The sequence below is a fragment of the Schistocerca gregaria genome, unplaced genomic scaffold (assembly GCF_023897955.1).
Source record: "Schistocerca gregaria isolate iqSchGreg1 unplaced genomic scaffold, iqSchGreg1.2 ptg000797l, whole genome shotgun sequence".
Classification (NCBI taxonomy): Eukaryota; Metazoa; Arthropoda; class Insecta; order Orthoptera; family Acrididae; genus Schistocerca; species Schistocerca gregaria.
This window is the reverse complement of record NW_026062165.1, coordinates 169114-196134: the sequence shown is the minus strand read 5'-3', so window position 1 is coordinate 196134 and position 27021 is coordinate 169114. Positions and strand designations below refer to the sequence as shown.

The 27021-nt window shown below is 42.8% G+C and overlaps 1 protein-coding gene across 1 annotated transcript in view; it reads left to right on the top strand.

The window, feature by feature from the left end:
• The window catches only part of LOC126322210 (cilia- and flagella-associated protein 251-like), a 66597-nt gene extending 40379 nt beyond the window's left edge, over positions 1–26218 (top strand). Inside the window, exons 3-5 of the mRNA XM_049994266.1 lie at positions 20498–20658; positions 20711–21231; positions 25845–26218. Of these exons, the coding sequence (XP_049850223.1) occupies positions 20498–20658; positions 20711–21231; positions 25845–26218 (1056 nt within the window). The remainder of the gene's footprint in view (positions 1–20497; positions 20659–20710; positions 21232–25844) is intronic.
• Positions 26219–27021: the final 803 nt, after the last annotated feature.

The following is a 27021-nucleotide window of genomic DNA, read 5'->3' as shown; positions in this document are numbered from 1 at the left end:
GTCCATAATCCATGGAGTTAAGTAAGCAATCACTAGCACATGGGGGCAGAAGTGAAAACTGAGTTAGTATGAGACAGCTCACATTTACAGAACTGATGACCCTCTTCATTTCTACAAAATCACTCTCTGGTCCAGTTGTTATGGCACTATTGCCAAATGATCTGATGTTTCCTGCCTTTTGTCTGCTGAGGCACAATTTTTTGTTTGCTGATGAGTGTACACTGGCCCATACCTCTGCACCTCAATGCCTCAAGCCATCACAATCCTTCAAAAACAAATTCAACAATATTATGAAAAGGGTAACTGCTACTCACCATAAAGCAGAGATGCTGAGTCACAGACACACAACAAAAAAACTGTCAGAAAGTGAGCTTTCAGTCAACAAGGCCTTCTTTAGAAATAGGTAATGCACACGCACACGCGTGACCACAGTCTCTGGCAGCTGAAGCCAGACTGGGAGAAACTGCATGTGATGGGACAGGCAACCAAGCAGGGTAAGGAAGAGGCTGGGACAGGGAGGGTGAGGGATACCAGTGTAGGGGTGGGGACAGTAAACTGCTAGAGATGACATGGGGGAGACAGAACATAATAGGATTAAAGGCAATAGTAATGAGGGCAACGCTCAGGGCAGTACCCTTAGGAACACTGTCTTCCTGATACAGGTGTCCAAACAAGACAGACCCCACACGTACCTTAGAAACTCCGTATATTAAAAATTCCTGAAGGAAATGGAACACGTGGCCTGTGAATCCCCACATGTAAAGAGCATTGAGGATACCAATCCTTCAAGAGGTGTTTTAGGCTTTATCCAAATTGAGAAACACTGCCACAGTTGCTATTTCCACAGAAAACCTTTCATGACACAGATTGATGAAGTGACGTGATGGCCAAATGCAGAACAGCCTGCTCGAAATCCACACTGTGTAGTGAGCGGTAAATTGCCAGACTCTAGCCACTACACCAGCCAAGCATGAATTATATGACTTTGCAAACACAGCTCATGAGAGAAACGGGACAGTAACTAGAAGGAAGTTGTTCGTTCTTATCATGCTTGGGTATGGGTATGACAGTGGATTCATGCTAGCATCTGGGAAACATGCTTTCTGTCCAGATGTGATTGTACATATGAAGCAGCAAGTGCTTGCACACAACGAAAAGGTTTTGCAACATCTGAATGGGAACATCACCCAGCAATGGGGTGGAGGATAGGTAAGAAAATGAGTGCAAGAGCTTGTAGCACTCACGAATCTGGCAAAAGAAGGTTATTGCCTGAGATTCCGTCACTTGTTTCTGATGCAAGAAAGCAAAGTGATAGTGGGTGGAGATCAAAATCTCTGCAAAATAGGAGTCCAATGTATTGGAGATAGTGAACCTTCTGCTGTCAGGACAGAAACTTGGGAATCCATCTTGGTCCCATTAAGCCATCAGACGTTGGCCCACACAACAGAAGAGGGAATGGAACTCTTAAAACAATTAGCAAATAAAATACAGCCAATTTTTTGCTATTCTGAAAGCTGTGACAAGATTGAATATGAGACTGTTTATAATGAAGACAGTTTGCCAATGCAGAATTAGAGGTAAAAACATGGAGAGCACATCTCTGTACAAAAGTCGGGTCACGAAACACCTCAGTCTACCAAGGGACCAGAACACGGCATGCAAAAGAAGTTCGAGAATGCAACACTGGTGGTGGTAAGGGTAACATTTGTAAGATATTCTGCCTGGTCATCAAAAATGGGGAAATAATGTTTCTTGAACATTGTCAGGGAGCAGTAAATCTCCAGTCATCCATTTGGGTGTGCATGTATGTGTGGTAGGAGGCAATAATGGATAGCAAACGGGAAATGGTCACTTGATTTTTTACCACACATAATAATGAGATCATCATCAGGGCAAATTTGGCGGTGCAGGAGAGGTCCAGATGGGGGTAGGAGTGCATGGAGTGTGAAAGAAATGTGGGTACTCCCACAGTAAGTCAAATGAGGTTAAGGTGACTGAGGAGGTCAGCTAAGAGGGAAGCTCTCTGACAGGTTCAGGGAGAGCCCCAAGGGGAGCAGCAGAAATGGGTGAGGGAGTTGGCCAGTAAGCTGGAAGCAGACTGTCCAGTGACTGAGGAAGGTAAACAGTACAAATGGAAAAGTCGAGGTGAGGAAGTTAACGGCAGACAGGAATAGCTTTAAGATGGGTTGTCAGGAAGACTATGAACATCATCCTCCTTAAGCAGCCCAACTCCACTGCATGACATGTAATCTGTCCCCTGGGTGATGGTGAGAGGTGGGGGGCATGTGAAAGCAGACTGGAAACAAATGAGAGTGTTCAAAGCAGGCCGTGAGCATGCAATTTTGTTTCCTGGAAGCAGAGAAAAAGTAGAGGCTGTGATACCAAGAGCAGCCATAAATCCTCTTTGTTGTATCACAAGCCACAAACATTCCACTGGAAGAGTGCAACAAGGGGAAAAGGGGAAAAAATGGAAGGGTCTCACCTCAGTGGCTATCGAGTGGCAGCTCACAGCTATAGGGCAAAGAGGCTGGAGATTCCGCCCCTACGAGATCTACAGAGGTGTCGGTATTTTCATTCTAACCGTCCTTTAAGTCCAGAGCAGAAAAATGGCTGGAGGTGCATTCCGGCAACAAGGTGGTCAGCCAGCCAAGCACATCGTGTGCTGACACCATCAAGGAGGATCTCCAAGCCAATAAAGATGATCGTTTGCCTTTCTTTGATTTCTTGGAGCCTTTCTGGTTGGCAGAGGAAGACTCAGATGTTTGTTGGCTGGAGGAATATGGAAAGTTTTTGTGGGAGTATTACTTCTACCCTTCCTGGCCTATCAGTTGTGTAGCAGGTGACTTTCTCCTGTGAGACAAAAGTTTGTGGCTTGATTGGAAAGGATGGGGCAAGAGGAGAGGCCGTGGGTTATTGACAAGGTGACAATTTGTGAGTGACCTGGTAAGGCATCTTTTTCCTTGACCTAGATTTCCTGGATGCCCGACCATCAAGGTACATGAAACAATCTGGGGAGAAGGTGGCATGGTCACCATTACAACTTATGAAGCAGGGAGGAGGAGGCAGCCAGGTTACACAGTTGGCCATTACATTTGACTGATGGTCATAATGAAGACACTGGTTGCAGTGCATTTTGTTCAGAATGTCTTGTCTTACTGATCTTTGATGGAAGCATCACTATCAAATATGAAAAAAAGAAAGGAAGACAAACCTGGCCCTCACACAACAGTGTAGCTAGGGAATGAAAGGTTGCTGGATAATATGAAGTTGCATTCAATGATTGTTCACCATTCATAGAAACCACTGTTTGAGATCGTCCAAAATTTTGCAGCTCAATATATTTCATGCGTCAAGCTACCACCCCAATACCAGTCATTCTGTCCAGGGGCTCTCCACAAGGGCATCACCAAGCCAAAGCAAGGGCCGTCTGCCACATAGAGCATTTGAGATGAATCTAGTACCTTCTAGTGCTGCATTTGTCATGTGCCACTTGCCTGATGCTTTGCAGAAGTGCAGAAAATTCAGGCAAGCCATGTGTAGTGAAAACAAACCTATTATGATGCCCAACAAAGTGTTTGCCCAATTGCCTGAATGGTGTCCATAGGGCTTCTAGTTGCACATCTGCATGCTGTCATGCTTTTCAAAAATGACACCGTACAGAAATAAAACACAAAAAGTGGAACAAGGTACGACTGTCCAAGAGACATAAAACACAAACACAATGGTATACATCCATCAAGTACATTGTGTTATTGCTCACTTAAGTCATCCCTGGCAAAAACAATTGCTGCTTACAACAGTGGCAATTTGGTTAAAAGGTAGCAGCGGCACATGAAAAACTTATGCTCTCTCAGTTCAGACTCACAGGGATGATTTATATCTGAAGCATGTGCACAGTGCCTCTGAATTCACAAATGGCAAAGTAGAGCACCCATTCAGGGAACAGATGGAAACATACAAGAAACAAAACAATGCATCTCTGTTCAAGTAGACTCATGAATAAATGTCTTCATTTTACCTTCTGTCTGTTTAATGTTGCTGGAGATAACTGGCATCTCATCTCGATCCCAATGTGTCGGATTTGATGAGTATAAAAATTATTGATCCAGAAATTTGGTCACCTTGCAAGATCAACATGATGTTGGGAGCAGAAGTTTGTCTGTACATTCAGAAGGCAAGGACTCTCTCCATAGGAACTGATCATCATGTGCTTCAAAGGACAGAACTGTGTTGGGTTATGTATGTCAAAGCAGTATGAATTGGTAGAACACAAAATTTTGTCAAGGTATTCACTCGTCTTGTGTTCTGTGAAAACTTAGGCTGTCTTTCTTGAAGAAACTGAAGGGCAATGTCTGAACCACAGTATCTCTAATCTTGGTGGAACAGCATTCCTCTGGTATCATGAACTACTTAGGTTGCTGATATTGATCCGATCGGTTGCCACAAGCTAAGATCTTTGATTGATGCACACATGCAATTGTGCATGTGTGTCCCAAGATGCCGCTGAAGTTTGCATTGGTCAGGGCAAACTGAGCTGGATCTCATGAGGACCAATAGTGGTGACCTGCGTGAAGACATACAGACATTGCATGCAAACTGATTGGCAAGTTAAAGGCCTACTCTACAAACTTAAATTTTATGCCTCCTCGACAATCACCTGTGGAGATAGGATGCAATAATACCCTGGCTGGAATCCTGCAAGGCACTGCTCCTTCACAACTGAGTCAAGTTTTGAGTTGTTTTGTTACATTTAAGTAAGGTCCTGTCTGTGTTATATAGAATTGCGTCTGTAATAATAATGCATCTATGAGTGATTCAGTTCATGACCAATAGTCAATGTTATTAATTTCACTTTGTGTTCTGGGTCATGCGTCATGGAAGTGTAAGTGTAAGAGTATTCCATGTTTTAAGTCTCATGAAGGGAACCTACTCTAACACGATCTGTGTTGGAGGCAAAGCAATCTTGGTACATGTGTACACTTGAGCTAATGTATCAACAGGTGCTGATATTTTCTACTTCCTGGCCCTTATTGTATGAAGCTATATTTGCGCAGATTATTGTTCCCATTGACGTGTGGCAGCAGGAAATGGGTGTTCCAGTTCCCTGGGCCTAGAGCAGAGCTATGTTTGGATTTTGCCATGGTGGCACTTCCATCATCCCTTGGCGTCCAAATTGACGGGCAGTCTGCTGCCCCTACTGGTTGCACTGTGGTGGCTCGAGGGAAGTGAAGTTGCTCATTTGACATGTGCCGTGGTGGAGTGTCGCCTCTGGGCAGGAACCAGTAGTTTGCTCTTTTTGGTGAATTTATTGAGGTCAGCAGATTAAGGCATATTTACCAAGCCCCAGGTTTCTCCTTATTATACCTTTAACTACTTGATTAAACCTTGTATATTTAATACTAATTTTCAACAAATTAAGTTTAAACCCTGTTAGCCATCAGTATAATCTGTCAATTGTTACCTCAGTGAATAGTCATTAGCTAACTCCACTTGGGAATTTGGCTGCTTGTTTCTTGTTGACTGTGATAGCTCTCTGCTGTAGCTCTCAGCTTGCTCTGAATTTTGGATGATGGTATATTTATAAAAGGTAATTTTTAATGTTTCTTTGCAATGTATGAATTACTACTTAAGGGCTTTTCTTTCTTTTTCTGAAGTGTTATACATTACTAAGAGCCCTTGCTTCCGCTTCAGTGGTGTGACTTGTGAATCTTCCTGTGTTTGGAATAATGTTATTCAATTGTCTAACAGTTGCAAAAGCTGCAAGTTGTTAGCTCATTTTCTGTCTATCATTGTAGTTCATTGGACTGAAATGTTTTTGTTGAACCTGCCCAATCAGTGTGACCTTTCCTTGTTTTGTGACCTGTGTACTTCCAATTTCATGCCCTGTGCAATATGGTACAATTGACAAAATACGGCTTCCAATTAATTAAGCCTGTTCAAGTTTTGACTGTGAGTATTATGACTGTAAGTAGTTTATTAATTTGTAGTAGTAGTAGTAGTAATAGTAATAATAATAATAATAATAATAATAATAATAATACCCGTGGAGGACCGCAAAAAGAATTGGCCTCTGGTATGGTCTGCCAGTCAAAGGCATCGAAAAGAACAATCCACTAATAGGGCTAACCTCCCTTTTAGTGTGATTAGTTGGTTCTGTACACAACTAAAGAAGCCTCAGACAAGTGCCGTCATGGTCGAGGACGACGCTTGAACCCTATGCCCACCCAAAATGGAAACGACACTGCAAGCCAACTGGAAAATGATTTAAATCCAAATAGAGCTGTTTTGCAGGATATGCTTCCTGCAACCACCCTCGAAGGAAAACAAAGACAGAGGATGAGATGGTCAGATGAAGTTAATCGACACCTCATGTTCTGTTATTACCACACAACAAACATAGGAACAAACACAACTGGATACAGATCACAAGTATAAACAACATTTATTACCAGATATCCTAAATTACAATTCTTAACAGAACAACGACTAGTTGTTCAGATTCATGTAATGATCAAAAATAACAGGATACCACAGTCAGAATTAGAAAACATCAAACAAGAAGTAAAACAAATACTGGAACAAAATAATGTGCAATTAGAAGAAGAAGAAAATTCAGTAATGGCCTCACACATCCCAGAGCAAACAAACATTGAAAAACACACATCAATTAAACAATCAGAGGAAAACGAAATCTTAAGACTGTCACCAGAACAAGTACAAATAGAACATGAAGTGACACACATGTTAGATATAGAAGAAAAATTTCAGCTGATATATATATATATATATATATATATATATATATATATATATATATATATATATATATATATATATAAAAAAACAAAGATTCCAAGACTTACCAAGCGGGAAAGCGCCGGCAGACAGGCACATGAACAAAACACACAAACACACACACAGAATTGCTAGCTTTCGCAACCGATGGTTGCTTCTTCAGGAAGGAGAGGGAAAGACGAAAGGATGTAGGTTTTAAGGGAGAGGGTAAGGAGTCATTCCAATCCCGGGAGCGGAAAGACTTCCCTTAGGGGAAAAAAAGGACAGATGTACACTCGCGCGCACACACATATATATAGAATACAAAGACACAAATACAGAGATTAGACCATTCTTGCATAGACCGCCAAATAACCCACAAGTCGAAACAACAATAAAAACTATCAACACAATCATACACAACAAAATAAATGAAAACACAACTATGGAAGAGTTACAACTAGTGGTTTATATAGGAGCACTCACTACACTAAATATACACACTAGGCAGAGATCAGAACGAACCAACACACAGAAGAAACGCACAACCCAGCATGACAACACAGGCTACAGATCAGAATAGAAAACTCAGAAAAGTCATCGGACAGGTAACAACGTATAAGACATCAAATGTCAGAAAAAAACGGAAAAGGTTAGGTAAAATCTCACAACAAGAAGCGATAGAGCAATTAGATGAAAAGAAGCAGAAATTACAAGCATTGGCCAAATGACTTAGAAGATACAAAAATGTGGAAATAGAAGGAAACAAAACCAAACATTCAACACAAACCAAAAGAAATTTTACAAGACAATAGGTAACACACACATTGTAAAAGATAATCCATCAAACATAACAGAAATGGAACACTTTTGCAGCAACATATGGTCAAACCCGGTACAACATAACAGGCACGCACGGTGCATAGAAGCAGAAACACACACATACAATGTGATACCACAAATGCCTGAAGTGATAATTTTGCAACATGAAGTCACCAAAAACAATTAACTCTACTCACAATTGGAAAGACCCTGGAAAAGATAAAATAGCAAATTTATGGCTAAATGAGTTCACCTCAACACATTCTCATCGAACTAAATTATTTAACATATTCAAAAACAAAGATTCCAAGACTTACCAAGCGGGAAAGCGCCGGCAGACAGGCACAATGAACAAAACACACAAACACACACACACAATTCCTAGCTTTCGCAACCGATGGTTGCTTCTTCAGGAAGGAGAGGGAAAGAGGGAAAGACGAAAGGATGTGGGTTTTAAGGGAGAAGGTTAGGAGTCATTCCATCCCGGGAGTGGAAAGACTTCTCTTAGGGGGAAACACACACATTTAAGGGCGAAGAGTAAGGACAGAGATGTCAGTCGAGGCAGAAGTACAGAGGCAAAGAAGTTGTTGAAAGACAGGTGAGGTATGAGTGGCGGCAACTTGAAATTAGTGGAGGTTGAGGCCTAGCGGATATCGAGAAGAGAGTATATACTGAAGGGCGAGTTCCCATCTCCGGAGTTTGGATAGGTTGGTGTTGGTGGGAAGTATCCAGATAACTTGGACGGCGTAACACTGTGCCAAGAAGTGCTGGCCGTGCACCAAGGCATGTTTAGCCACAGAGTGATCCTCATTACCAACAAACACTGTCTGCCTGTGTCCATTCATGTGAATGGACAGTTTGTTGCTGGTCAGTTACAGTCAGTTAACAGTTACATTGCAGGCACATACAGATTCCCTGATACACTTACACATGCAATAACTTATATGAAACCTAAAGATCAAGCAGACACAGCAAACCCATTAAAATATCGCCCCATAACATGCCTACCAACAATATACAATGTATTAACTTCAGTCATTACACAGAAATTAATGACACATACAACAAAGAACAAAATTATAAATGAAGAACAAAAAGGTTGTTGCAAAGGAGCATGAGGATGTAAAGAGCAACTGTTTAGTTTTAGCTTGATGTGTCACCTCCTCATCTATTATCAAAGGTCACTACACTATGCATACATTGATTACGTAAAAGCTTTTGATACTGTACCCCACTCATGATTACTACAAATATTGGAAATATACAAAGTTGATCATAAATTGGTACAGTTCCTAAACATAGTAATGAAAAATTGGAAAACCACACTTAATATCCAAACAAATTCAAATAACATCACATCACAGCCAATACAGATTAAGCGTGGAATATACCAAGGAGACTCATTATGTCCTTTCTGGTTCTGCCTTGCTCTGAACCCACTATCCAACATGCTAAATAATACAAATTATGGATACAATATTACTGGAACATACCCACACAAAATCACACATTTGCTATACATGGGTGAGCTAAAACTACTGGCAGCAACAAATCAACAACTCGACCAATTACTAAAGATAACAGAAGTATTCACCAATGATAGAAAAAACAAATGCCTATAAATATCTATGATACAGACAAAAATAGGAATAGATAATGCAAATGTTAAAGAAGACCTAAAAGAAAAATATAGACAAAAACTAACAAAAATACTGAAAACAGAATTGATAGCAAGAAAGAAGACAAAAGCTATAAATAATTACGCTATACCAATGTTGACCTACTCATTTGGTGTAGTGAAATGGAGTAATACAGACCTAGAAGCACTCAATACACTTACACGATCACAATACCACAAATATAAAATACATCACATACATTCAGCAACAGAAAGATTCACATTAAGCAGAATGGGAGGAGGAAGGGGATTTATAGACATAAGAAACCTCATTATGGAAAGGTAGACAATTTAAGAAAATTCTTTCTAGAATGAGCATAAACTAGCAAAATACACAAAGCAGTCACTCATATAAATACATCGGCTACACCACTGCAATTTCATAACCACTTCTACAACACTTTAGATCACATAACATCAACAGATACAAAGAAAGTAAATTGGACTATCGCAGTTTGTGAAGGTTTGATCCTGAAAGGTCGTCCTAGAAGAGAAGAGCCCCCACTTTTCTTTGGAGATGTTCCAACTAGTTGAGCACGGAGGGGGGGTATGATGCAGGAGATGGATAACACATGGGAAGTGGTTGCTCGAATATGTATCAGAAACCACATACCGCTTATACCGTCGTGCAAGTTGGGTAGTACATACAGAGAGGTCTAAATGGGAATAGGTGTGAGAGGTGTCTGAAAGGAAAATAGGGGCGCCAGTATTGAGGCAGATAAGATTGAGCTGGTTGAAAACTTCTGCTAACAGGGAGCCCTCGGACAGAATGCTGGAGAGCAACAAAGAGGATGGTGAGCATTGTTGCTGTCCAGTTCACAAAAATGGTGCAGGGAGCTGAGCAATAATTTGCAGCATGTCTGCCCTGGTAACAGCAGACGACGATGGAATGTAAACGGTACAAATGGAAAATGTAAAACTGGGGAGAGTAATGCAGATGGCAACTGCCTGCAGGCCGGTGTGCAATGTCATGGGATCATAGTAGATATCATCCCGGACCAGCAACATAATCCTTCCATGAGCCGGAATACCTGCCACAGAGGGTAGGTCAAAACGCACATAGGTGTAGTGTGCCAACGCAATGTGATTGCATGGGCATAGCTTCGTTTCCTGGAGGGCTATGATGAGCGGACGGTGCAAGCGGAGCAGCAATTTCAAGTCCTATCAGTTGGAGATAAAGCTGCGAATATTCCTGTGAATAAATGCCATCGTGAGAAGATGAAGATGCAAGAAGGGTTCACCTCGAAGGCCGCTGAGGGCCCGGCGTTGAGCGAGCACTGCCGCCGCTAACAGTAGGCGGACAGTCATCGTCCATTTGTTCTATAGGTTCATCGGCCATCTTGTTAAGATGGCCGGCAGGGGAAGCTTCCTCTGCTGGTGAACAGACAGATGTTCAGCTACCTGCGGTGCAGCCAGGCGAAACGGATGACAGCCTGGGGCTGCAACCGCTGGGTGGCACAGGACAAGAAGTGCGCCGTGGCAGGGAAGGAGAACTGTGTCTCCTATGAGCCTTCTTGGAAGGCCGTTTTGTGGAAGTATTGGTTGATGGCTGGGAATTCGAGGTACATAGGAAGTCTGCACGAGACTTCCTTCTTGAAGGCCCATTTATCAGACTTCTGGGTCTTCGTCTTGGCAGAAGCTGATGAAGGTGCTTGTGTCTTAGGGGTAATGGGAGGAAGAGGAGATGTCAACCGGGCGATCTTAGCACTGGCTGAACGGACGACCGTAGTGCTGAAGGTCAGATCGCAAGTCTGCATCGCCACCTCCTTGTAGTCCAAGGAGAGGCGAGGACAGTACTTTATTTCCCCGCTGGGAGCAGCGTGGGATTCCTACTTGCAAATAGCTTGCGAGCAGCCGAGGTGGAGACTTTCTCTTTGACCCAAATTTCTTCGATACAGCGTTCTTCGTTGTAGATGGGACAGTCGCGGGAGGAAGCTGCATGGTCAGCCTGACAGTTCACACAACGAGGAGATGGAGGTGGACATTCACCCTCATGGGCAGCCCAGCCACAAGTGACATTTAGCCACATTGGAACAATACTGGCGCGTGCGATTAAAACAGTGACACTGGTAGCAGCACGTAGGTGTCGGGACATATGGGGGAACAGAAATAACCTCGTAGCCTGCTTTGATGTGCGACAGCAGCTGAACACTATCAGAGGTCAAGAAAAGTGTCCGGGGTGGTACAAGGTCATTGTTGACCTTTTTCATGAACCTATGGACAGCCATCACGCCCTGCTCAGCGACGAAAGACAATTTTCTTGTCAGTCAATCCATTGAGTGATCTAGTGTATACCACACCATGAGACGAATTTAAAGTGCGGTGAGCCTCCAGCCGGAGAGGGAATGTGTACAGGGGTGTGGCCCGAAGCAATTTTTGTAGCTGAAAGGTGCTCTCAGTTTCTAGTAACAAGGTACCATTACGCAACCTCGTACAAGGCTTGACTGATCCTGCTATGTCATTTAAGCCCTTCTGGATAACGAAAGGGTTGACAGAGAAAAAATCCATTCCATCCTCAGATCAAGAAACTACGAGGAACTGTGGGGCAGGCGGTAGTACTTTTGTCACTGGTGCCTGGTCAAGTTTCCCTTTGTGGGCGGAAGTCAAGAGAGAAAAGAAGAGATATCCATTGCAGAGTAATCCCCTATGATTGCCAGCATATCCAATGGCGCTTTCCTTTCTTGTGGGGACCCAATCAGAGGGCACTCCCACCTTAGGTTATTGTTCACACCTCAGGTCACACCTTCCGAGAAACAGACGGAGGAACCAATTGACATTGAAGATATCAGCTCCGTCAATCTCCCCTCCCTGGGCCTGGACTTTACCAGAGGGTACGTGCATGCCTTACTTGTCTACCCAGGATGGAGAATTACGCATAACCTGTCACCAGCAATGCGTGCGAATGTGTGGTTCAGCCTTCAGGCAAGGACAGGGGGAAAGAAAGGACAGACTGGCACGGAGAAGGGGGGCGGCACGGAGAAGGGGGGCGACACTCCTCTTATGACAGGCAGGAATACCTCAGGCCTATTCTAACCCCGGACCCACAGGTGGGTCACTTTCCAGTGAATATTGTGGACGAGCGATAGATCTGCTTCACTTCAGAAATGCACAATTACTTGTGGCCCCTTCCCTCCAGCACCGTGTCTATTACGATTAGCTCACGAAGAGAGTGAGCAGACTGAGGCAGCAAAAATTCTCACTAATCATTTCAATATGGACCACTGTATCTCATGTTGTGATACAGTAAGGGCAGAAATCGAGCTCCAGCAAGATCCTGAAGACATTGATCAGAAGTGGATATTCACTACAGAAATTGTACAGAAACAGTGCCACACTATTCAAAAGTATGCCCTCAGTGGAGCAGGAAACCCAACTACTTTCACTGCTTGATAATGTTGAGGATATTAGAACTTCAGGTTTATTCTAGCATCCAGGTGATGATCATTTTAAAATTGCAAACAATATCAAACCTAATATCTACAGTTTCACAAAACACTTACTATTGTGTGCCACAGCAGACATTTGTATCCTTTTGGATTAATTAGTCCCATTGTTATTACATTAAGGATATTTTTGCAATGTCTACGGCAGCATAAGTTAATGTGGAATGAGCCGTTGCCCTCAGAGTTGCATTCCTTGTGGCAGGCACTATATAGTTGAATTCTTATGACAGGCACCAGGCACATTGTTCATATAGTCATTGCAGGAGGGACACCTATCAGCATACAGAAGTAAGTACAAGATCTGTATGATTTACAAAAGATTTATTATTTGATTCTGTTTCCTGATTCAGAGACCTATCTGAATATTACTGGAAGCAAATCCCAAAAAGCAGAAGTAGCTACACACGTACTTTTACTTCACTCAGCACAATCTGTGAACATGAGCTACCAAACACGAAATTAGTTTTCTTGAATTATTAAGCTACATGTGTTAAAATCTTCACAAACAGAGACATGACGACCTCTCTATCAAAAACACAAGATATCTGTTTAACAGCCACGAAAATATTCTACAAAGATTTATTGAAGTGTGTCTCGATATGATAATAGCAAGAATCGTGACTCTTGCTATCATTTTGGAAAGGTACTTGTTTTGTAGTTTCAATATATTTGACAACTGTAGCTATCACATCTACAGAGGTGTAACATATCACTTGGGTGTTGTTGTTGTCGTGTTCAGTCCTGCGACTGGTTTGATGCAGCTCTCCATGCCACTCTATCCTGTGCAAGCTTCATCATCTCCCAGTACCTACTGCGGCCTACATCCTTCTGAATCTGCTTAGTGTATTCATCTCTTAATCTCCCTCTACGATTTTTACACTCCATGCTGCCCTCCAGTAAGAAAATTTGTGATCCCATGATGCCTCAGAACATATTCTACCAACTGATCCCTTCTTCTGGTCAATTTGTGCCACAAATTCCTCTTCTCCCCAATCCTATTCAAATACCTCCCCATTAGTTATGTGATCTACCCATTTAATCTTCAGCATTCTTCTGTAGCGTAAAGTTACATATTTCGCAATGTCTATAGTATCTATGAATGATGGCTGTAGCAATAAGGCCAGTCAGTGAGTTCAAACTTTTATTCACTTTAGAAATGTTTTTTCTCTTGTGGATGAACTCTGTTGCATATGAATGAAGAATTTCTACCGAGTGGGACAACAAAAGTTGCATTATGAGGCTTCACCGTACCTGCTGATTTTTGGTTTATTCCTTACTACCTCATTCTGGTTCAGTGATGTACCTAACCTCTAGATCAATGAGCACAGTGACAACTGTCATTACATCTGGACACGAACATGCAGTGAAGCAGTTATTAGCCAGTATGAAAGTATTGTTTGAGATATTTTTTGGCTTGTACACTAGACCATTTTAGTGTGATAATGGACTTGAGATAACATTTCGGTTAACAGTGTGGACGAAGTTGCAAAGGTTGTGGGGCAAGGAAGGATTGGAGTGCAAAAAACCATCAGAATGAAGTGGAGATGAATAGGATATGTAGAAAGGAGCTGATTAATTAAAATGGGGTTTATGAAGGGCAGTGCACAGAAATGCTGAAAACACTGGGCTGACAAAATTTGTGAGCACCCTGAGGAGGAGGCCAGGAAACTGTGTGGTGTTCATTACATGCCACAAAACCAAACTTGTTTCGCTACTGGTGAAACTCACCCATGCTCTGACAGTCTCACAGGTGCTACCCTCTAGTTTCACTCACCTGAGCAATAGGACGTGGACCTTGCTCCTCAACAGGGCCTGATTGACAAGAAAAGAAATTGCGTGTTAATATAAAAATTACATTACCTGCAAAGGTAAAATAAACAGATGATTCACTAACAATGTTACAATATGACATGATAAAGAAAAGAATTATTTCCATCTTTTAATGTGCCTACTGATCAGTGAATAACTGAGCATCTGATCCACTTAATTATGTTCAACAATGAACATTACTAACCGATTCCAAGAAAGCCAAAATTTTATTCCATTTGGAGGGTGCTATCTGAAGAATGCACAAGGGCAAATAAATGTTTAGTCAACATTTCACATAATTAAGGACCAAATTTTACAATCCTGTAGTAATGTGCTTATTGAAACATACAAATTTATGTTACAGGATTAATTCACTGTGGCAAGAGGAATAGTTAGGAATTGTGTGTATGACTGCATATGCAGCCTCACTCACTGCAGGCATATGCAAACATTATATTTATCAAGTATTTTACAATGAGAGCACTTAGTGACTTGCAGGAACTTCACCCCAAATTTCAAATTATCGTGAATTTTTCTCAGGGATAAACCACACAAAGTAATAGGAAAAATGGTTATCACTTACCACTTTTGCTGTTCATGCAGTCAAAGTGCCACATCAAATAAATAGAATGCAACCCTTCATTCTTTACTTAAAGATGGGTACATACAGCCACAAGAGGGCATGACAAATAAAGTGGGGTATTTCTCAGGTGTTTTCTTCATAGAGGTGAGGCAGTAAGATCTTTGATGGGTATGGCAAAAGGATGGCGTAGGAAACATAATAGGGTGAGGTGAAACTGGGTGGTGTACCATCTGGTTGGAACCTTACAATGCTAACTTGTGGAATTCAACAAATGACTCTCTGTTGCTGGTGTATTAAGTGGCCTGAAACAAACTCAGTATAGCTCATCTTCCCTATGACAGACACTGTATAGTTTCCATACAAGGGCCCATAACGCTGGACAATTTTCCAGTATTCCTGCACTGCAGAGCCTTCATAGATCACTGCGCAGTAGGTCACAAACTCTATATCAACTATCTACTTCGGGGTGCCATGGCTATTTTAATAAGAATGCAGTCCTCAATATTGAGGTTACCAGTGCAACCTACACTCCAGGTGCCTACAGCAGTCCTCCTCAGTTGTTACCGACTGAGGGCTGAACTGGAGATTCAAGAATAGTTCTCATAGTAGCAAATATCTTTCAGTGGAATGGGGCATTCTCTATCTTGCATTCACTAGAAATCTGTTTCATTAGCTGCATGTTGTTACACACAATCTGTGCTGCAATGAAGCTCTATTCCACTTGGCTACTCAGGAACATCTCTCTTTTTGTGCTGTTTTCATTACTTCTTTGTCTCTGGAAAATTATACCTATGCCTTGTGTTCCATTGCGTAGCCTTGATCTGTGTCATTCCACCTCACCATCCTCCTTCACTAATCATGTGGCCCGATTCCTATATTATTCTTCCAGGTCTGTGCCTCCTGTATGCCACTGCCACTGCCTCCATGAGGGTGACAGTTGATATATTTTATGCTGCTGCATAGAAAACTTTTCCTCCAAGCACAACAACAACATTGGAATCTGGGATATCACCAGTGCAACTTTGCAGTGTTCACCTAACACTTCAAAGAATGATTCTCATATTAGTGACAAGCTTAGTGCATATATGAAGTATTTTTATGTTGCTTGCACTAGGAATCTGCTTCACTTGCACATCATTAACATGTGCCTTATGTATCACAACAAAGTTCTAACGTTATGCACAAGGAGAGAAATATTGCTCAGATAGCCATATGACCACGAGTATGGGTGGTAGATGGCAGTTCCATGCTGGACTCCCAGTACAAAGGTGAGGCACGAATACATACAGATTGGTTTGGGAACAGACTGTAGCAAATATCTTAATGGGAAATATTTTGCCAACAAAGGGACAGAGAAACTTTACATACATTATCTTTGGATACTTATTATCAGTCATTCTCTCCACGTACATGAAAACATTTCTTCTATGGAGACGTGGAAAGGTCAGAATGGGTGAGCAAACTGACTACGCAAGGTTGAGGCTGGGAGTGTTATGGGAACAAAGGATATACTGCAGGCAGGATTCCCACTTGTGCAGTTCAGAAGGATCCATAATGGCACAGGCTGTCAAGCAATCATTGAAGTGCATGATGTGATGTTGGCATCTTGTTCAGCAACAGGGTGGTCCACTTGTTTACTGGCCACAGTTTGTAAGTGGCCTTTCCTGCAGACAGCTTGTTGCTTGTCAGTCCCATGCAGATAGCAGCACAGTGGGTGCAGATTAGCTTGTGAATCACATGACTGGTTTGGTGGGTATGTGATATTTGTGAACTGACGGGAGGAGGTGACAGTGGAAGGATGTATGGGACAGGCCTTGCATTTAGTTCTGTTACAGGGATATGAGCCATGATGTAATGGGTTGGGAGCAGGGTTTGTGTTCAGATGGCCAATTATATTTTGTAAGTTTGGTGGACAGAGCAATAGCACTGTGGGAAGGGTGGGAAGGGTGGGAAGGATAGTAGGCATGGCATTTCAAATTTCAGAACACAATGACGGGTATTCAAAACTTTGGTGGAGAATGTAATTCAGTTGTTCCAGTTGTGGTTGGTACTTAGTTATGAGGGGAATGCTCCTCTGTGGCCAGACAGAGAGACTTGGGGGGAGACTGCAAATATAAGGCACAGGAGATTCGTTATTGTAAGCTTTATTCAGTCCCCCAGTAACTTCGAGGAGTAATGCTCATGACTGTAGATGTGAGAACTGCAGGTGGATAAGCTGTATGGAAGGAACTTCTAGGAATGGAATGGCTGGCAGTTGTCAAAATGGAGGCATCACTTGTGTTTAGTAGGTTTAATATGGACAGAAGCAGTGAAGAAGCCACCTTTGAAGTGGATGTCAACTACTATGAAGGTGGCTTGATGGCTTGTGAAGGTCCAGGGGAAGCAAAGGGGGAGAAGCTGTTGAGGTTCAGTGGGATGTGGATAGGGTGTCTTGAATCTCAATCCAACTCTCAAGATGTGCTCAGTGAACCTGAACGAAAGGACGGCTTTAGGATTCTGAGTGTTTAGGAAGGATTTTCAATCCATTACCTCATCACTCATATCCATCCAACAGACCTAGCTACAAGACCTGTCCCATACATCCTACCACCACCACCACCACCACCACCACCACCACCACCACCACCACCTACTGCTCCACTCTGGTCCCATTCACCAGCTGTCCCATCAAGGGCAGGAGTAACTGTGAAACCAGTCATTTTATAAATAACCTAAGTTGCAACCATTGTGCTGCATTCTATGGTGGCAGGACAACAAACAAGCTGCCTGTCCACATAAAGGGCCACCTACCAACAGGGCAAGAAACAAGTTTGCGGGACCTCAACAAAACATCCTTCATTTCAATTACTGTTTCACTGCCTGAGACATACAGATGATGCCCACAAACACCATCTTTTCCTAAATGTGAAGGTGGGAACCCTCCAGGCAATATATTCTATGCTCCTACGACTCTCCACCTCAGTTATTCACTTTTCTCATACATCCATACCTTCCTATTCCAGCACTGCTCAGTGCTCAGCCCTCATTCCACCATCGTAGCCAGTCTTCACTTTTCTCATTCTGAACAACCGTTTCACTGGTAAAATTTATATTTTACCTCACCACCAATGAAGAACTTATGTCAAAGAAAAAGATGAAAATATATGTGCCACACAAGACAACATTAAAGTGATAACTTTAACATGTAATTAAGCTACTGAGGAAAGCGAAAATCTCACCTGCTAATTCCTCCTCTGCCTGCACTTGTTCTGGCACCTGCAAAAAAATTTTAAAAGCTGAATAACTTTACATAGACTTAATTTAAGTGCAAATCAAAAACCTTGAAACGTGGCAGTGGTATGTCATCTCACTGCACATGCTCATCTAAGTGTTAATAAGTTGGTAAATTAAATATTTATAGCAATTAGGAATCAGGTGCTGTGACAGGTAGATAGATATGGAATTTTATAAATGTGAGATTGATGAAAACAGGATATTGATACAAGTTAAGAACCACAAAATATTTCAATTTTAATTGAGCTTAACAGTATGAATTCACTAGAGCTGCCAGCTGCCACATACAGCAACTGTCGCAGAGCAGGGCAAAGATGCCTACTAAACGCAAGGAGGCAGGTTGGGAATTCAGATCATAGCTTATGGATGTTTGAAGGCTGGTTTAAGGATACTGCCAGTGACCAAAACAAAGGTACAGCATAGTTTTCTGGATTGAACACTCCTCAACTATGACCTGGTGTAGTAGTCAAAAGGATCACGGAAGGGGAAATGAATAACAGACATCATAAAATAACAGACATCATAAAATAACAGACATCATAAAATAACAGACAACATAAAATCACAGATCGTAGAGATAGTGATTAGGTCCATCATGGCTACATCTGCTGCTATCGGGCCAGGAATTTGTGAATGTATCTTGGTCTCACAGAGCTATCTGAGGTTGGGCCACACAACAGAAGTGGAAATCGAACTGTTAAAGGAACAAGTAAATTTAATCCAGCCAGTTTTTTTGCTATCCTTAAGGGTGTGACGAGACAAAGTATGCGACTGTTTACAATGAATGTTGTTCGCCATCATAGAATGGTGGTTAAAAACATAGAGAGCACATCTCTTCATGTGGGAAGAGCCCCAACATGGCTCAGTCAAATGAGGGACTGTGACATTGCCCAGTAAAGTTGAAGTGCAAGAATGGAACATTGTTGGCACTGATGATTACGTTTGTAAGTGGGGAAATAATGTTTCTCAAAGGGTGATAGGGAGCATTAAATCTCTAATCATCCTTAGAAATCTGCCATTTGTGTGGGCACTTAGGTGGGGTAGGAGTCAGAAAATGGATGGCAAATGGGAAATGGTAACTTGATGATCTCATCATTGTGTATGATATGAAATCATCAGGGCAAATTCAGCAGTGCAGGAGAGGTCCAGATGGGGGTAGGAGTGTATGGAGTGTGAAATAAATGTGGGTATTCCCACAGGAAGCTAAATGAGGTTGGGGTGACAGGAGGTCAACGAAGAGGGCACCTTTCTGACAGGTTTTGTGAGAGCCCCAAGGGGAGCAGGAGAAACAGGTGAGGGAGTTGGCCAGTAAGCTGGAAGCAGACTGTCCAGTGACTTAGGGATGTAAACAGTAGAAATGGAAAAGTCAAGGTGAGGAAGTAAAAGGCAGACAGGAATAGCTAGAAGCTGAGTAGTCAGGAAGACTATGAACTTCATCCTTAATAAAAAACATGACTCCACTGCATTACATGGAAACTTTCCCTGGGTGATTGTGTGAGTCTGGGGGGGATGTCAAAGCAGACTGGAAATAAATAAGAGTTCAAAGCAGGTCATGAGCATGCAATTTTGTTTCCTGAAAGCAGAAAACAAGTAGAGGCTATGATTCCAAAAGCAGCCATAAATCCTCTTTGTTGATTCAAAGGCCACAAACATGCCACCAAAAGAGTGCCATGATTAGGAAAGGGAAAACGGAGAAAATGGAGGTGTGTCACCTCAGTGGCTATCGAGTGGCAGCTTTCGAAGGCTCACTGGCGCAGGTCACAGAGGCTGGAGAATCCACCTCTATGAGGTCTACAGAGGTGTTGGCATCCTCATTCTGTCTATTCCGTCCATCCTTGGAATCCACAGCAGAAAAATGTCTGGAGATGCATACCAGCAACAAGGAGGTCAGTCAGCCAAGGATATCTTGTCACAACACCACCAAGGAGGATCTCCAAGCAAATAAATAAGCAGATCATTTGCCTTTCTGTTTGGCAGAGGAAGACTCAAATATTTGTTGGCTTTAGGAACATGGAAAGTTTTCATGGTAGTGTTCCTTCTATCCTTCCTGGAATGTCAATTGTGTAGCAGATGATTTTTTCCTGTGAGGCAAAAGTTTTTGGCTTGTTTGCACAGGAGGAGACGGGGGAGGAGCAGAGTGAGGAGACGGGGGAGGAGCAGAAGGAGGAGACGGGGGAGGAGCAGAAGGAGGAGACGGGGGAGGAGCAGAAGGAGGAGACGGGGGAGGAGCAGAAGGAGGAGACGGGGGAGGAGCAGAAGGAGGAGACGGGGGAGGAGCAGAAGGAGGAGACGGGGGAGGAGCAGAAGGAGGAGACGGGGGAGGAGCAGAAGGAGGAGACGGAGGGGGGGGGAAGAAGGAGGAGACGGAGGGGGGGGGAAGAAGGAGGAGACGGGGGAGGAGCAGAAGGAGGAGACGGGGGAGGAGCAGAAGGAGGAGACGGGGGAGGAGCAGAAGGAGGAGACGGGGGAGGAGCAGGAGGAGGAGACGGGGGAGGAGCAGAAGGAGGAGACGGGGGAGGAGCAGAAGGAGGAGACGGGGGAGGAGCAGAAGGAGGAGACGGGGGAGGAGCAGAAGGAGGAGACGGGGGAGGAGCAGAAGGAGGAGACGGGGGAGGAGCAGAAGGAGGAGACGGGGGAGGAGCAGAAGGAGGAGACGGGGGAGGAGCAGAAGGAGGAGACGGGGGAGGAGCAGAAGGAGGAGACGGGGGAAGAGCAGAAGGAGGAGACGGGGGAAGAGCAGGAGGAGGAGACGGGGGAAGAGCAGGAGGAGGAGACGGGGGAAGAGCAGAAGGAGGAGACGGGGGAAGAGCAGAAGGAGGAGACGGAGGAGCAGAAGGAGACAGAGATGGGCTGCTACTATGACACTGGGTGTTTTTACAACCAAAGTGCTGTATTTCTCATCACATGTCTGGATGTCCATGTCCTTCATGAACTGAGACATAGCAAGAAATACTGGAACTGCCTGATGGTAGAACACAGGATTACTGAGAAGCCGACAATTTTCAAATGACCTGGAAGGGCACCTCTTTCCTTAACCCAGATTTCACGGATGCTCTATCATCAAGGTACATGGAAGGAGGAGATGGCATGGTCACCATTACAACTTTTGAAGCAGGGAGGAAGAGGCAGCCAGGTTACACAGTTGGCTGGGTGTCACCAGGACATTACAGTGTGGTCAAAATGATCACACTGGTAACAGTGCAGTGTGTTCAGAATGTGTTGTTTTGCTGATCTTTGACAGTAGCATCTCTCTATCAAATGTGAGAAAAGGTAGGGTAGCCAGGCCCTACTCCAATGGTGTAGACAGAAAAGGAAAAGTTGCTGTCTAATATGAAGTTGCATTCAATGATTGTTCACAATTCATAGAAACTTCCTTCTGAGATCAGAAAGAACTTGGTAACTCAATATGCTTCGTGCGTCAAGCATCCCCCCCCCCCCCCCCAATAGCAGCCACTCTGACCATGGGCTCTCCACAGGAGTGTCACCCACCCACAAGAAGGGCCGTCTGACAACAGCTGCTGCCAGGGTTTCCAATCCTCCGAGAGGGAGATAAAACACTACTTGCCATACATGTGGAAAGAACAACTGAAGAATTAGGAGTGTGATCCCTGTGTTGTCAGGGGGCTCACCCATATGGGTACATAACAGCCGCATCACAGATGCCAGGGAGGGAGTTGTTCCGTAAGTGGCTCACACTGAAAAACAGGAAATTTTGAAGTGGAGGTCAAACCTAAAGTGGGGACCTAAACACCAAAAAGTATGAATGAACAGGCAAAAGGAACAAAATTGTGAACAATACAGGAAAGCAGGTGGATAGCCATGTCAATTTGAATCTGAACACTGAGAAAGGAGAAGGAGAGGGCATTGGAGAATGAGCAAGGATAGAGAGGGAGTGGAGGTTGACAAATGCAGGCAGTGAAGAAGAACTGGCTGTATTGCCCCATCTGCGCCACGTGTGAAGTCACTAAACAACTGTGAGATCCCAGCGAGGGATCTGACTTTAGTGCATCATAATGTACCATCAAGTTTCCCATCATGAAATTGCCATCATTCAAAGGTTATATAAAGCAGTGCAGGCATTTTTGTGACTTTCGTGAGTCTTGTGGTAAATAATGAGGATTCATAAATCACTGCTAAAATAACCATTTTCTTAATTCAGTAATATGTGCTGCTCGCAATATAAACACCCATTTTCTGGTGACTAGCATTAATTTTAATCCAGCTTTTGACACGGTTTGCAATACATAGAATAATCCGAGATTGATTGTGGGAGCACATCTGGAAAACCTGTTGGTGCTTCCTTTAGTAAACGGGAACGGTGCAAGTAAATTTCATGGACTACTTCAAACAATACTCATGTGCTGATGGTATTACAACTAATTGTATCCTTGCAAGACATAATTGTATCTCATCTATTTGCAGAAATTGTTGACCAGTCTGTAAGAACAGAATTTAAATCCCACTGGAGTTTCAAAAGCTTTCTGACATTAGGAGAGAGATAAGCTTTTCTCTAAAATAAAAGCAAATCTGAAATCGTGAAGGCTACAGACCGATATGGCACAGCACATATGGGAATAAACATCAGACCACTTGCAATGCCAAGCACTTTGCCCATTTGAGATGAATATAGTACCTGTTAGTGCTGCATTTGTCATGTGCCACTTGCCTGATACTTTGCTGAAATACAGAAAATTCAGACAAGCCATGTGTAGTGAATACAAACCTATTATGATGCTCAACAAAGTGTTTTGCCCAATTGCCTGAAGGGTGTCCATAGGACTTCTAGTTGCACATCTGCATGCTGTCATGCTTGTCAAAAATGACACCACACAGAAACAAAACACACAAAGTGGAACAAGGTACGACTGTCCAAGTGACATAAAACACAAACACAATGGTATACATCCATCAAGTACATTGTGTTATTGCTCACTTAAGTCATCCCTGGCAAAAACAATTGCTGCTTACAACAGTGGCAATATGGTTAAAAGATAGCAGTGGCACATGAAAAACTTATGCTCTCTCAGTTCATACTTGCAGGCACGATTTATATCTGAAGCACGTGCACAGTGCCTCTGACTTCACAAATGGCAAAGTAGAGCACCCATTCAGGGAACAGATGGAAACATACCAGAAACAAAACAGTGGATATCTGTTCAAGTAGACTCCTGTATAAGCGTCTTCATTTTACCTTCTGTCTGTTTAATGATGCTGGAGATAACTGACATCTCATCTCAATCCCAATGTCTCAGATTTGGTGAGTATAAAAATTGTTTATCCAGAATTTTGGTCACCTTGCAAGATCAATATGATGTTGGGAGCAGAAGTTTGTCTGTACATTCAGAAGGCAAGCACTCTCCATAGGAACTGATCATCATGCGCTTCAAAAGACAGAACTTTTTTGGGTTATGTATGTCAAAGCAGTATCAATTGGTAGAACAAAAAATTTTGTCAAGGTAGCCATTTGTGTTGTGTTCTGTGAAAACTTAGGCCGTGTTTCTTGAAGAAACTGTGAAGGTCAGAAGGGTCAAATCATGTCTGAGCCACAATATCTCTAATCTCAGGGCACAGCATTCCACTGGCATCACTAACTACTTAGACTGTTGATATTGATTCGATTGAGTGTCACAAGTGAAAATCTTTGATTGATGCACATGTGCAATTGTTCATGTGTGCATGTGTGTCCCAAGATGCCGCTGATACAATAATACCCTGGCTGGTATCCTGCAAGGCTCTGCTCCTTCACAACTGAGTCACATTTTGAGTTGTTTTGTTATATTTGAGTAAGTTCCTGTCCGTGTTGTTTAGAATTGTGTCTGCAATAATAATGCACCTATGAGTGATTCAGTGCTTGATCATCTGTCAATATTATGAATTGCACTTTGTGTTCTGCGTCATGCATCATGCAAGTGCGAGAGTATTCCATGTTTTAAGTCTCATGAAGGAAATCTACTCCAACACTACCTGTGTCAGAGGCAAAGCAATCTCGGTACATGTTTTTGCTTGAGCTAATGTATCAAAACTTGTTGAAACATTTGCTTCTGAATAATACAAATTTTAAAGAGTGTTAATTTATATTGCTAGCCAGTTCTGCCAGTCTTTCATATTTTCTACTTCCTGGCCCTTTTTGTGTGAATCTTTATTTGTGCAGATTACTGATTCCATTGATATGTGTCAGCAGAAAATCATGATTTTCAGTTCCCTTGGCATAGAGCAGAAATATGTTTGCACTTTGCCATGGTGGCACTTCCTTCTTCATGTGGCACCCAGATTGAACGGCTGTCTACTGCCCTACTAGTCACCCTGTTGTGGCTCAAGGGAAGTGAAGTTGCTCATTTGACATAAAAGTATAAACTGTCAATTGTTACCTCGGTGAATAGTCATTACCTAACTCCACTTGGGGAATTTGGCTGCTTGTTTCTTGTTGACTCTGATGGCTCTCTGCTGTAGCTCTCAGCGTGCTCTGAATTTTGGTAGATTGTATATTTATAAAGGTCATTTTTTAATGTTTGTCTGCAATTCATGGGTTACTTCTTATGGGCTTTTGTTTCTTTCTCTTAAGTGTTATACAATACTAAGCAGCTGTCCAAGAGCTACAATCAGTTGTGTGACTTGTGAATCTTCCTGTATTTGGATGAATGTTATTCAATTGTGTAACAGGTACAAAAGCTGCAAGTTGTTAGCTCATTTTCTGCCTGTAATTGTAGTTCATTTGACTGATAAAATTTTTTGTTGAACCTGCCCAATTGGTGTGACGTTTCCTAGTTTTGTAATCTGTGTACTTCCAATTTCAAGTCCTTTGCAAAATGGTACAATTGACAAAATATGGTTTCTAATTAATTAATCCTGTTCAAGTTTCAACTGTGAGTATTGTGATTTTTAAAAAAGTTAGTAAATTGTAATAATAATAATAATAATAATAATAATAATAATAATAATAATAATAATTTCGGTATGTAATAAAGTGAATCACATAAAGTAATTGACAAAATATGCGAGTTGACATTCAATTTCTTTTCCTTAAAGCTGTTTCAACCCAAGTTATGAGGTATCAATGTCTTTATAACAGAAGAAGAGCAGCAATGTGATTCACATTTCCTGGAGAAAAAAAAAAAAAAAAAAAAAAAAAAGGAAAAAAAAAACTGAAGATTCAAAAGATAGATTCATTGTTCATCTTCCATTTCAGGAAGAGCTGAGTTTGTTATGCAAGTCTTTCCACAATGAATCAAAATGCTTCTCTTAAACTGAACAGGAACTAGCAAGACAATCAAAGTTTGTCGAAAGCTACACAGAGTTCATGGGGATGTATGAAGATTTAAGACATATGGTAATAGTAATCATAACAGATGCCATTTCATATTACATGCCACATCAGATATCTTTAAAAAACTAGCTTAGCTACTAAAGCAAGAGTAATGTTTGATTGTCTTGCCAAATGGAATACGAATTTGTCACTCAACAGTCGTCCGATGGTGGGAACAGCCTTCCAGTGGTGGGAACAGCCTTCCAGTGGTGGGAACAGCCTTCCAGTGGTGGGAACAGCCTTCCAGTGGTGGGAACAGCCTTCCAGTGGTGGGAACAGCCTTCCAGTGGTGGGAACAGCCTTCCAGTGGTGGGAACAGCCTTCCAGTGGTGGGAACAGAGTTCCAGTGGTGTGAACAGCCTTCCAGTGGTGGGAACAGCCTTCCAGTGGTGGGAACAGCCTTCCAATGGTGGGAACAGCCTTCCAATGGTGGGAACAGCCTTCCAATGGTGGGAACAGCCTTCCAATGGTGGGAACAGCCTTCCAATGGTGGGAACAGCCTTCCAATGGTGGGAACAGTCTTCCAATGGTAGGAACAGTGTCGCCCTAACCGCCATCTGCTTCACGTCTGCTGTGCAGCTAGCTACCTTAATATAAGTAATAACTGTATTTTTCTTACTTGTCACTTCTTCTTTGGTGTGTTTTTGGTTTTAAGAAGCTTTTCAATTGTCTAGTGCTAGTAATAGTGTTCCATAGATTTTGTGTTTGTTTTTAATACAGTCAGAGAGAGTCCGTTTAGTCAGCTATAGTGAGAGTAGTGTTAGTGTTTGTTTTCAATACAGGTCAGAGAGAGGTAGTGCTATTTTCATTGTTTTCTACAAGAAGTGTCTAGCAATCATAGTTTAGTCAATAATCAGCTGCCTTTAGTGAATTAGCAGTCTCGTTAAAAGTTGATTAACTCTCTTCAGTAAATTGATTCCTTAGGATGAATATGATGTGTGACTGCTGTGTACGGACACAGGAGGAGCTGGCCACTTTTCAAGAACAGGTGGGCATGTTGATGGCCGCGGTCAGCCGTTTTCAGGCTGCTGCCTCAGAGTGTAGCGGCAGTGGGGAGTCTGGTGAGTCGCAATGTACACCCCAGGTGTTACATGCTTCACCCACTGTCCCTGCTGTCGAGACATCTCCGTGGGTACCGGGCGCGGTTGGGTAACCCTCTCCCTAAGGGGAGTGGCGGGTTCAGCGGCGTTCACAGAGCACGAGGCGGAGGGTCAATGTGGAGGCTGGCCACGTGGCATTGCCCACACAGCCTGTGAGTGGACATGTGGCTGCTCCTTTAGCAAGGTCCGAGCAGGCACACGGGTGGAGGAGTTTATTAGTTATTGGGAGCTCCAAC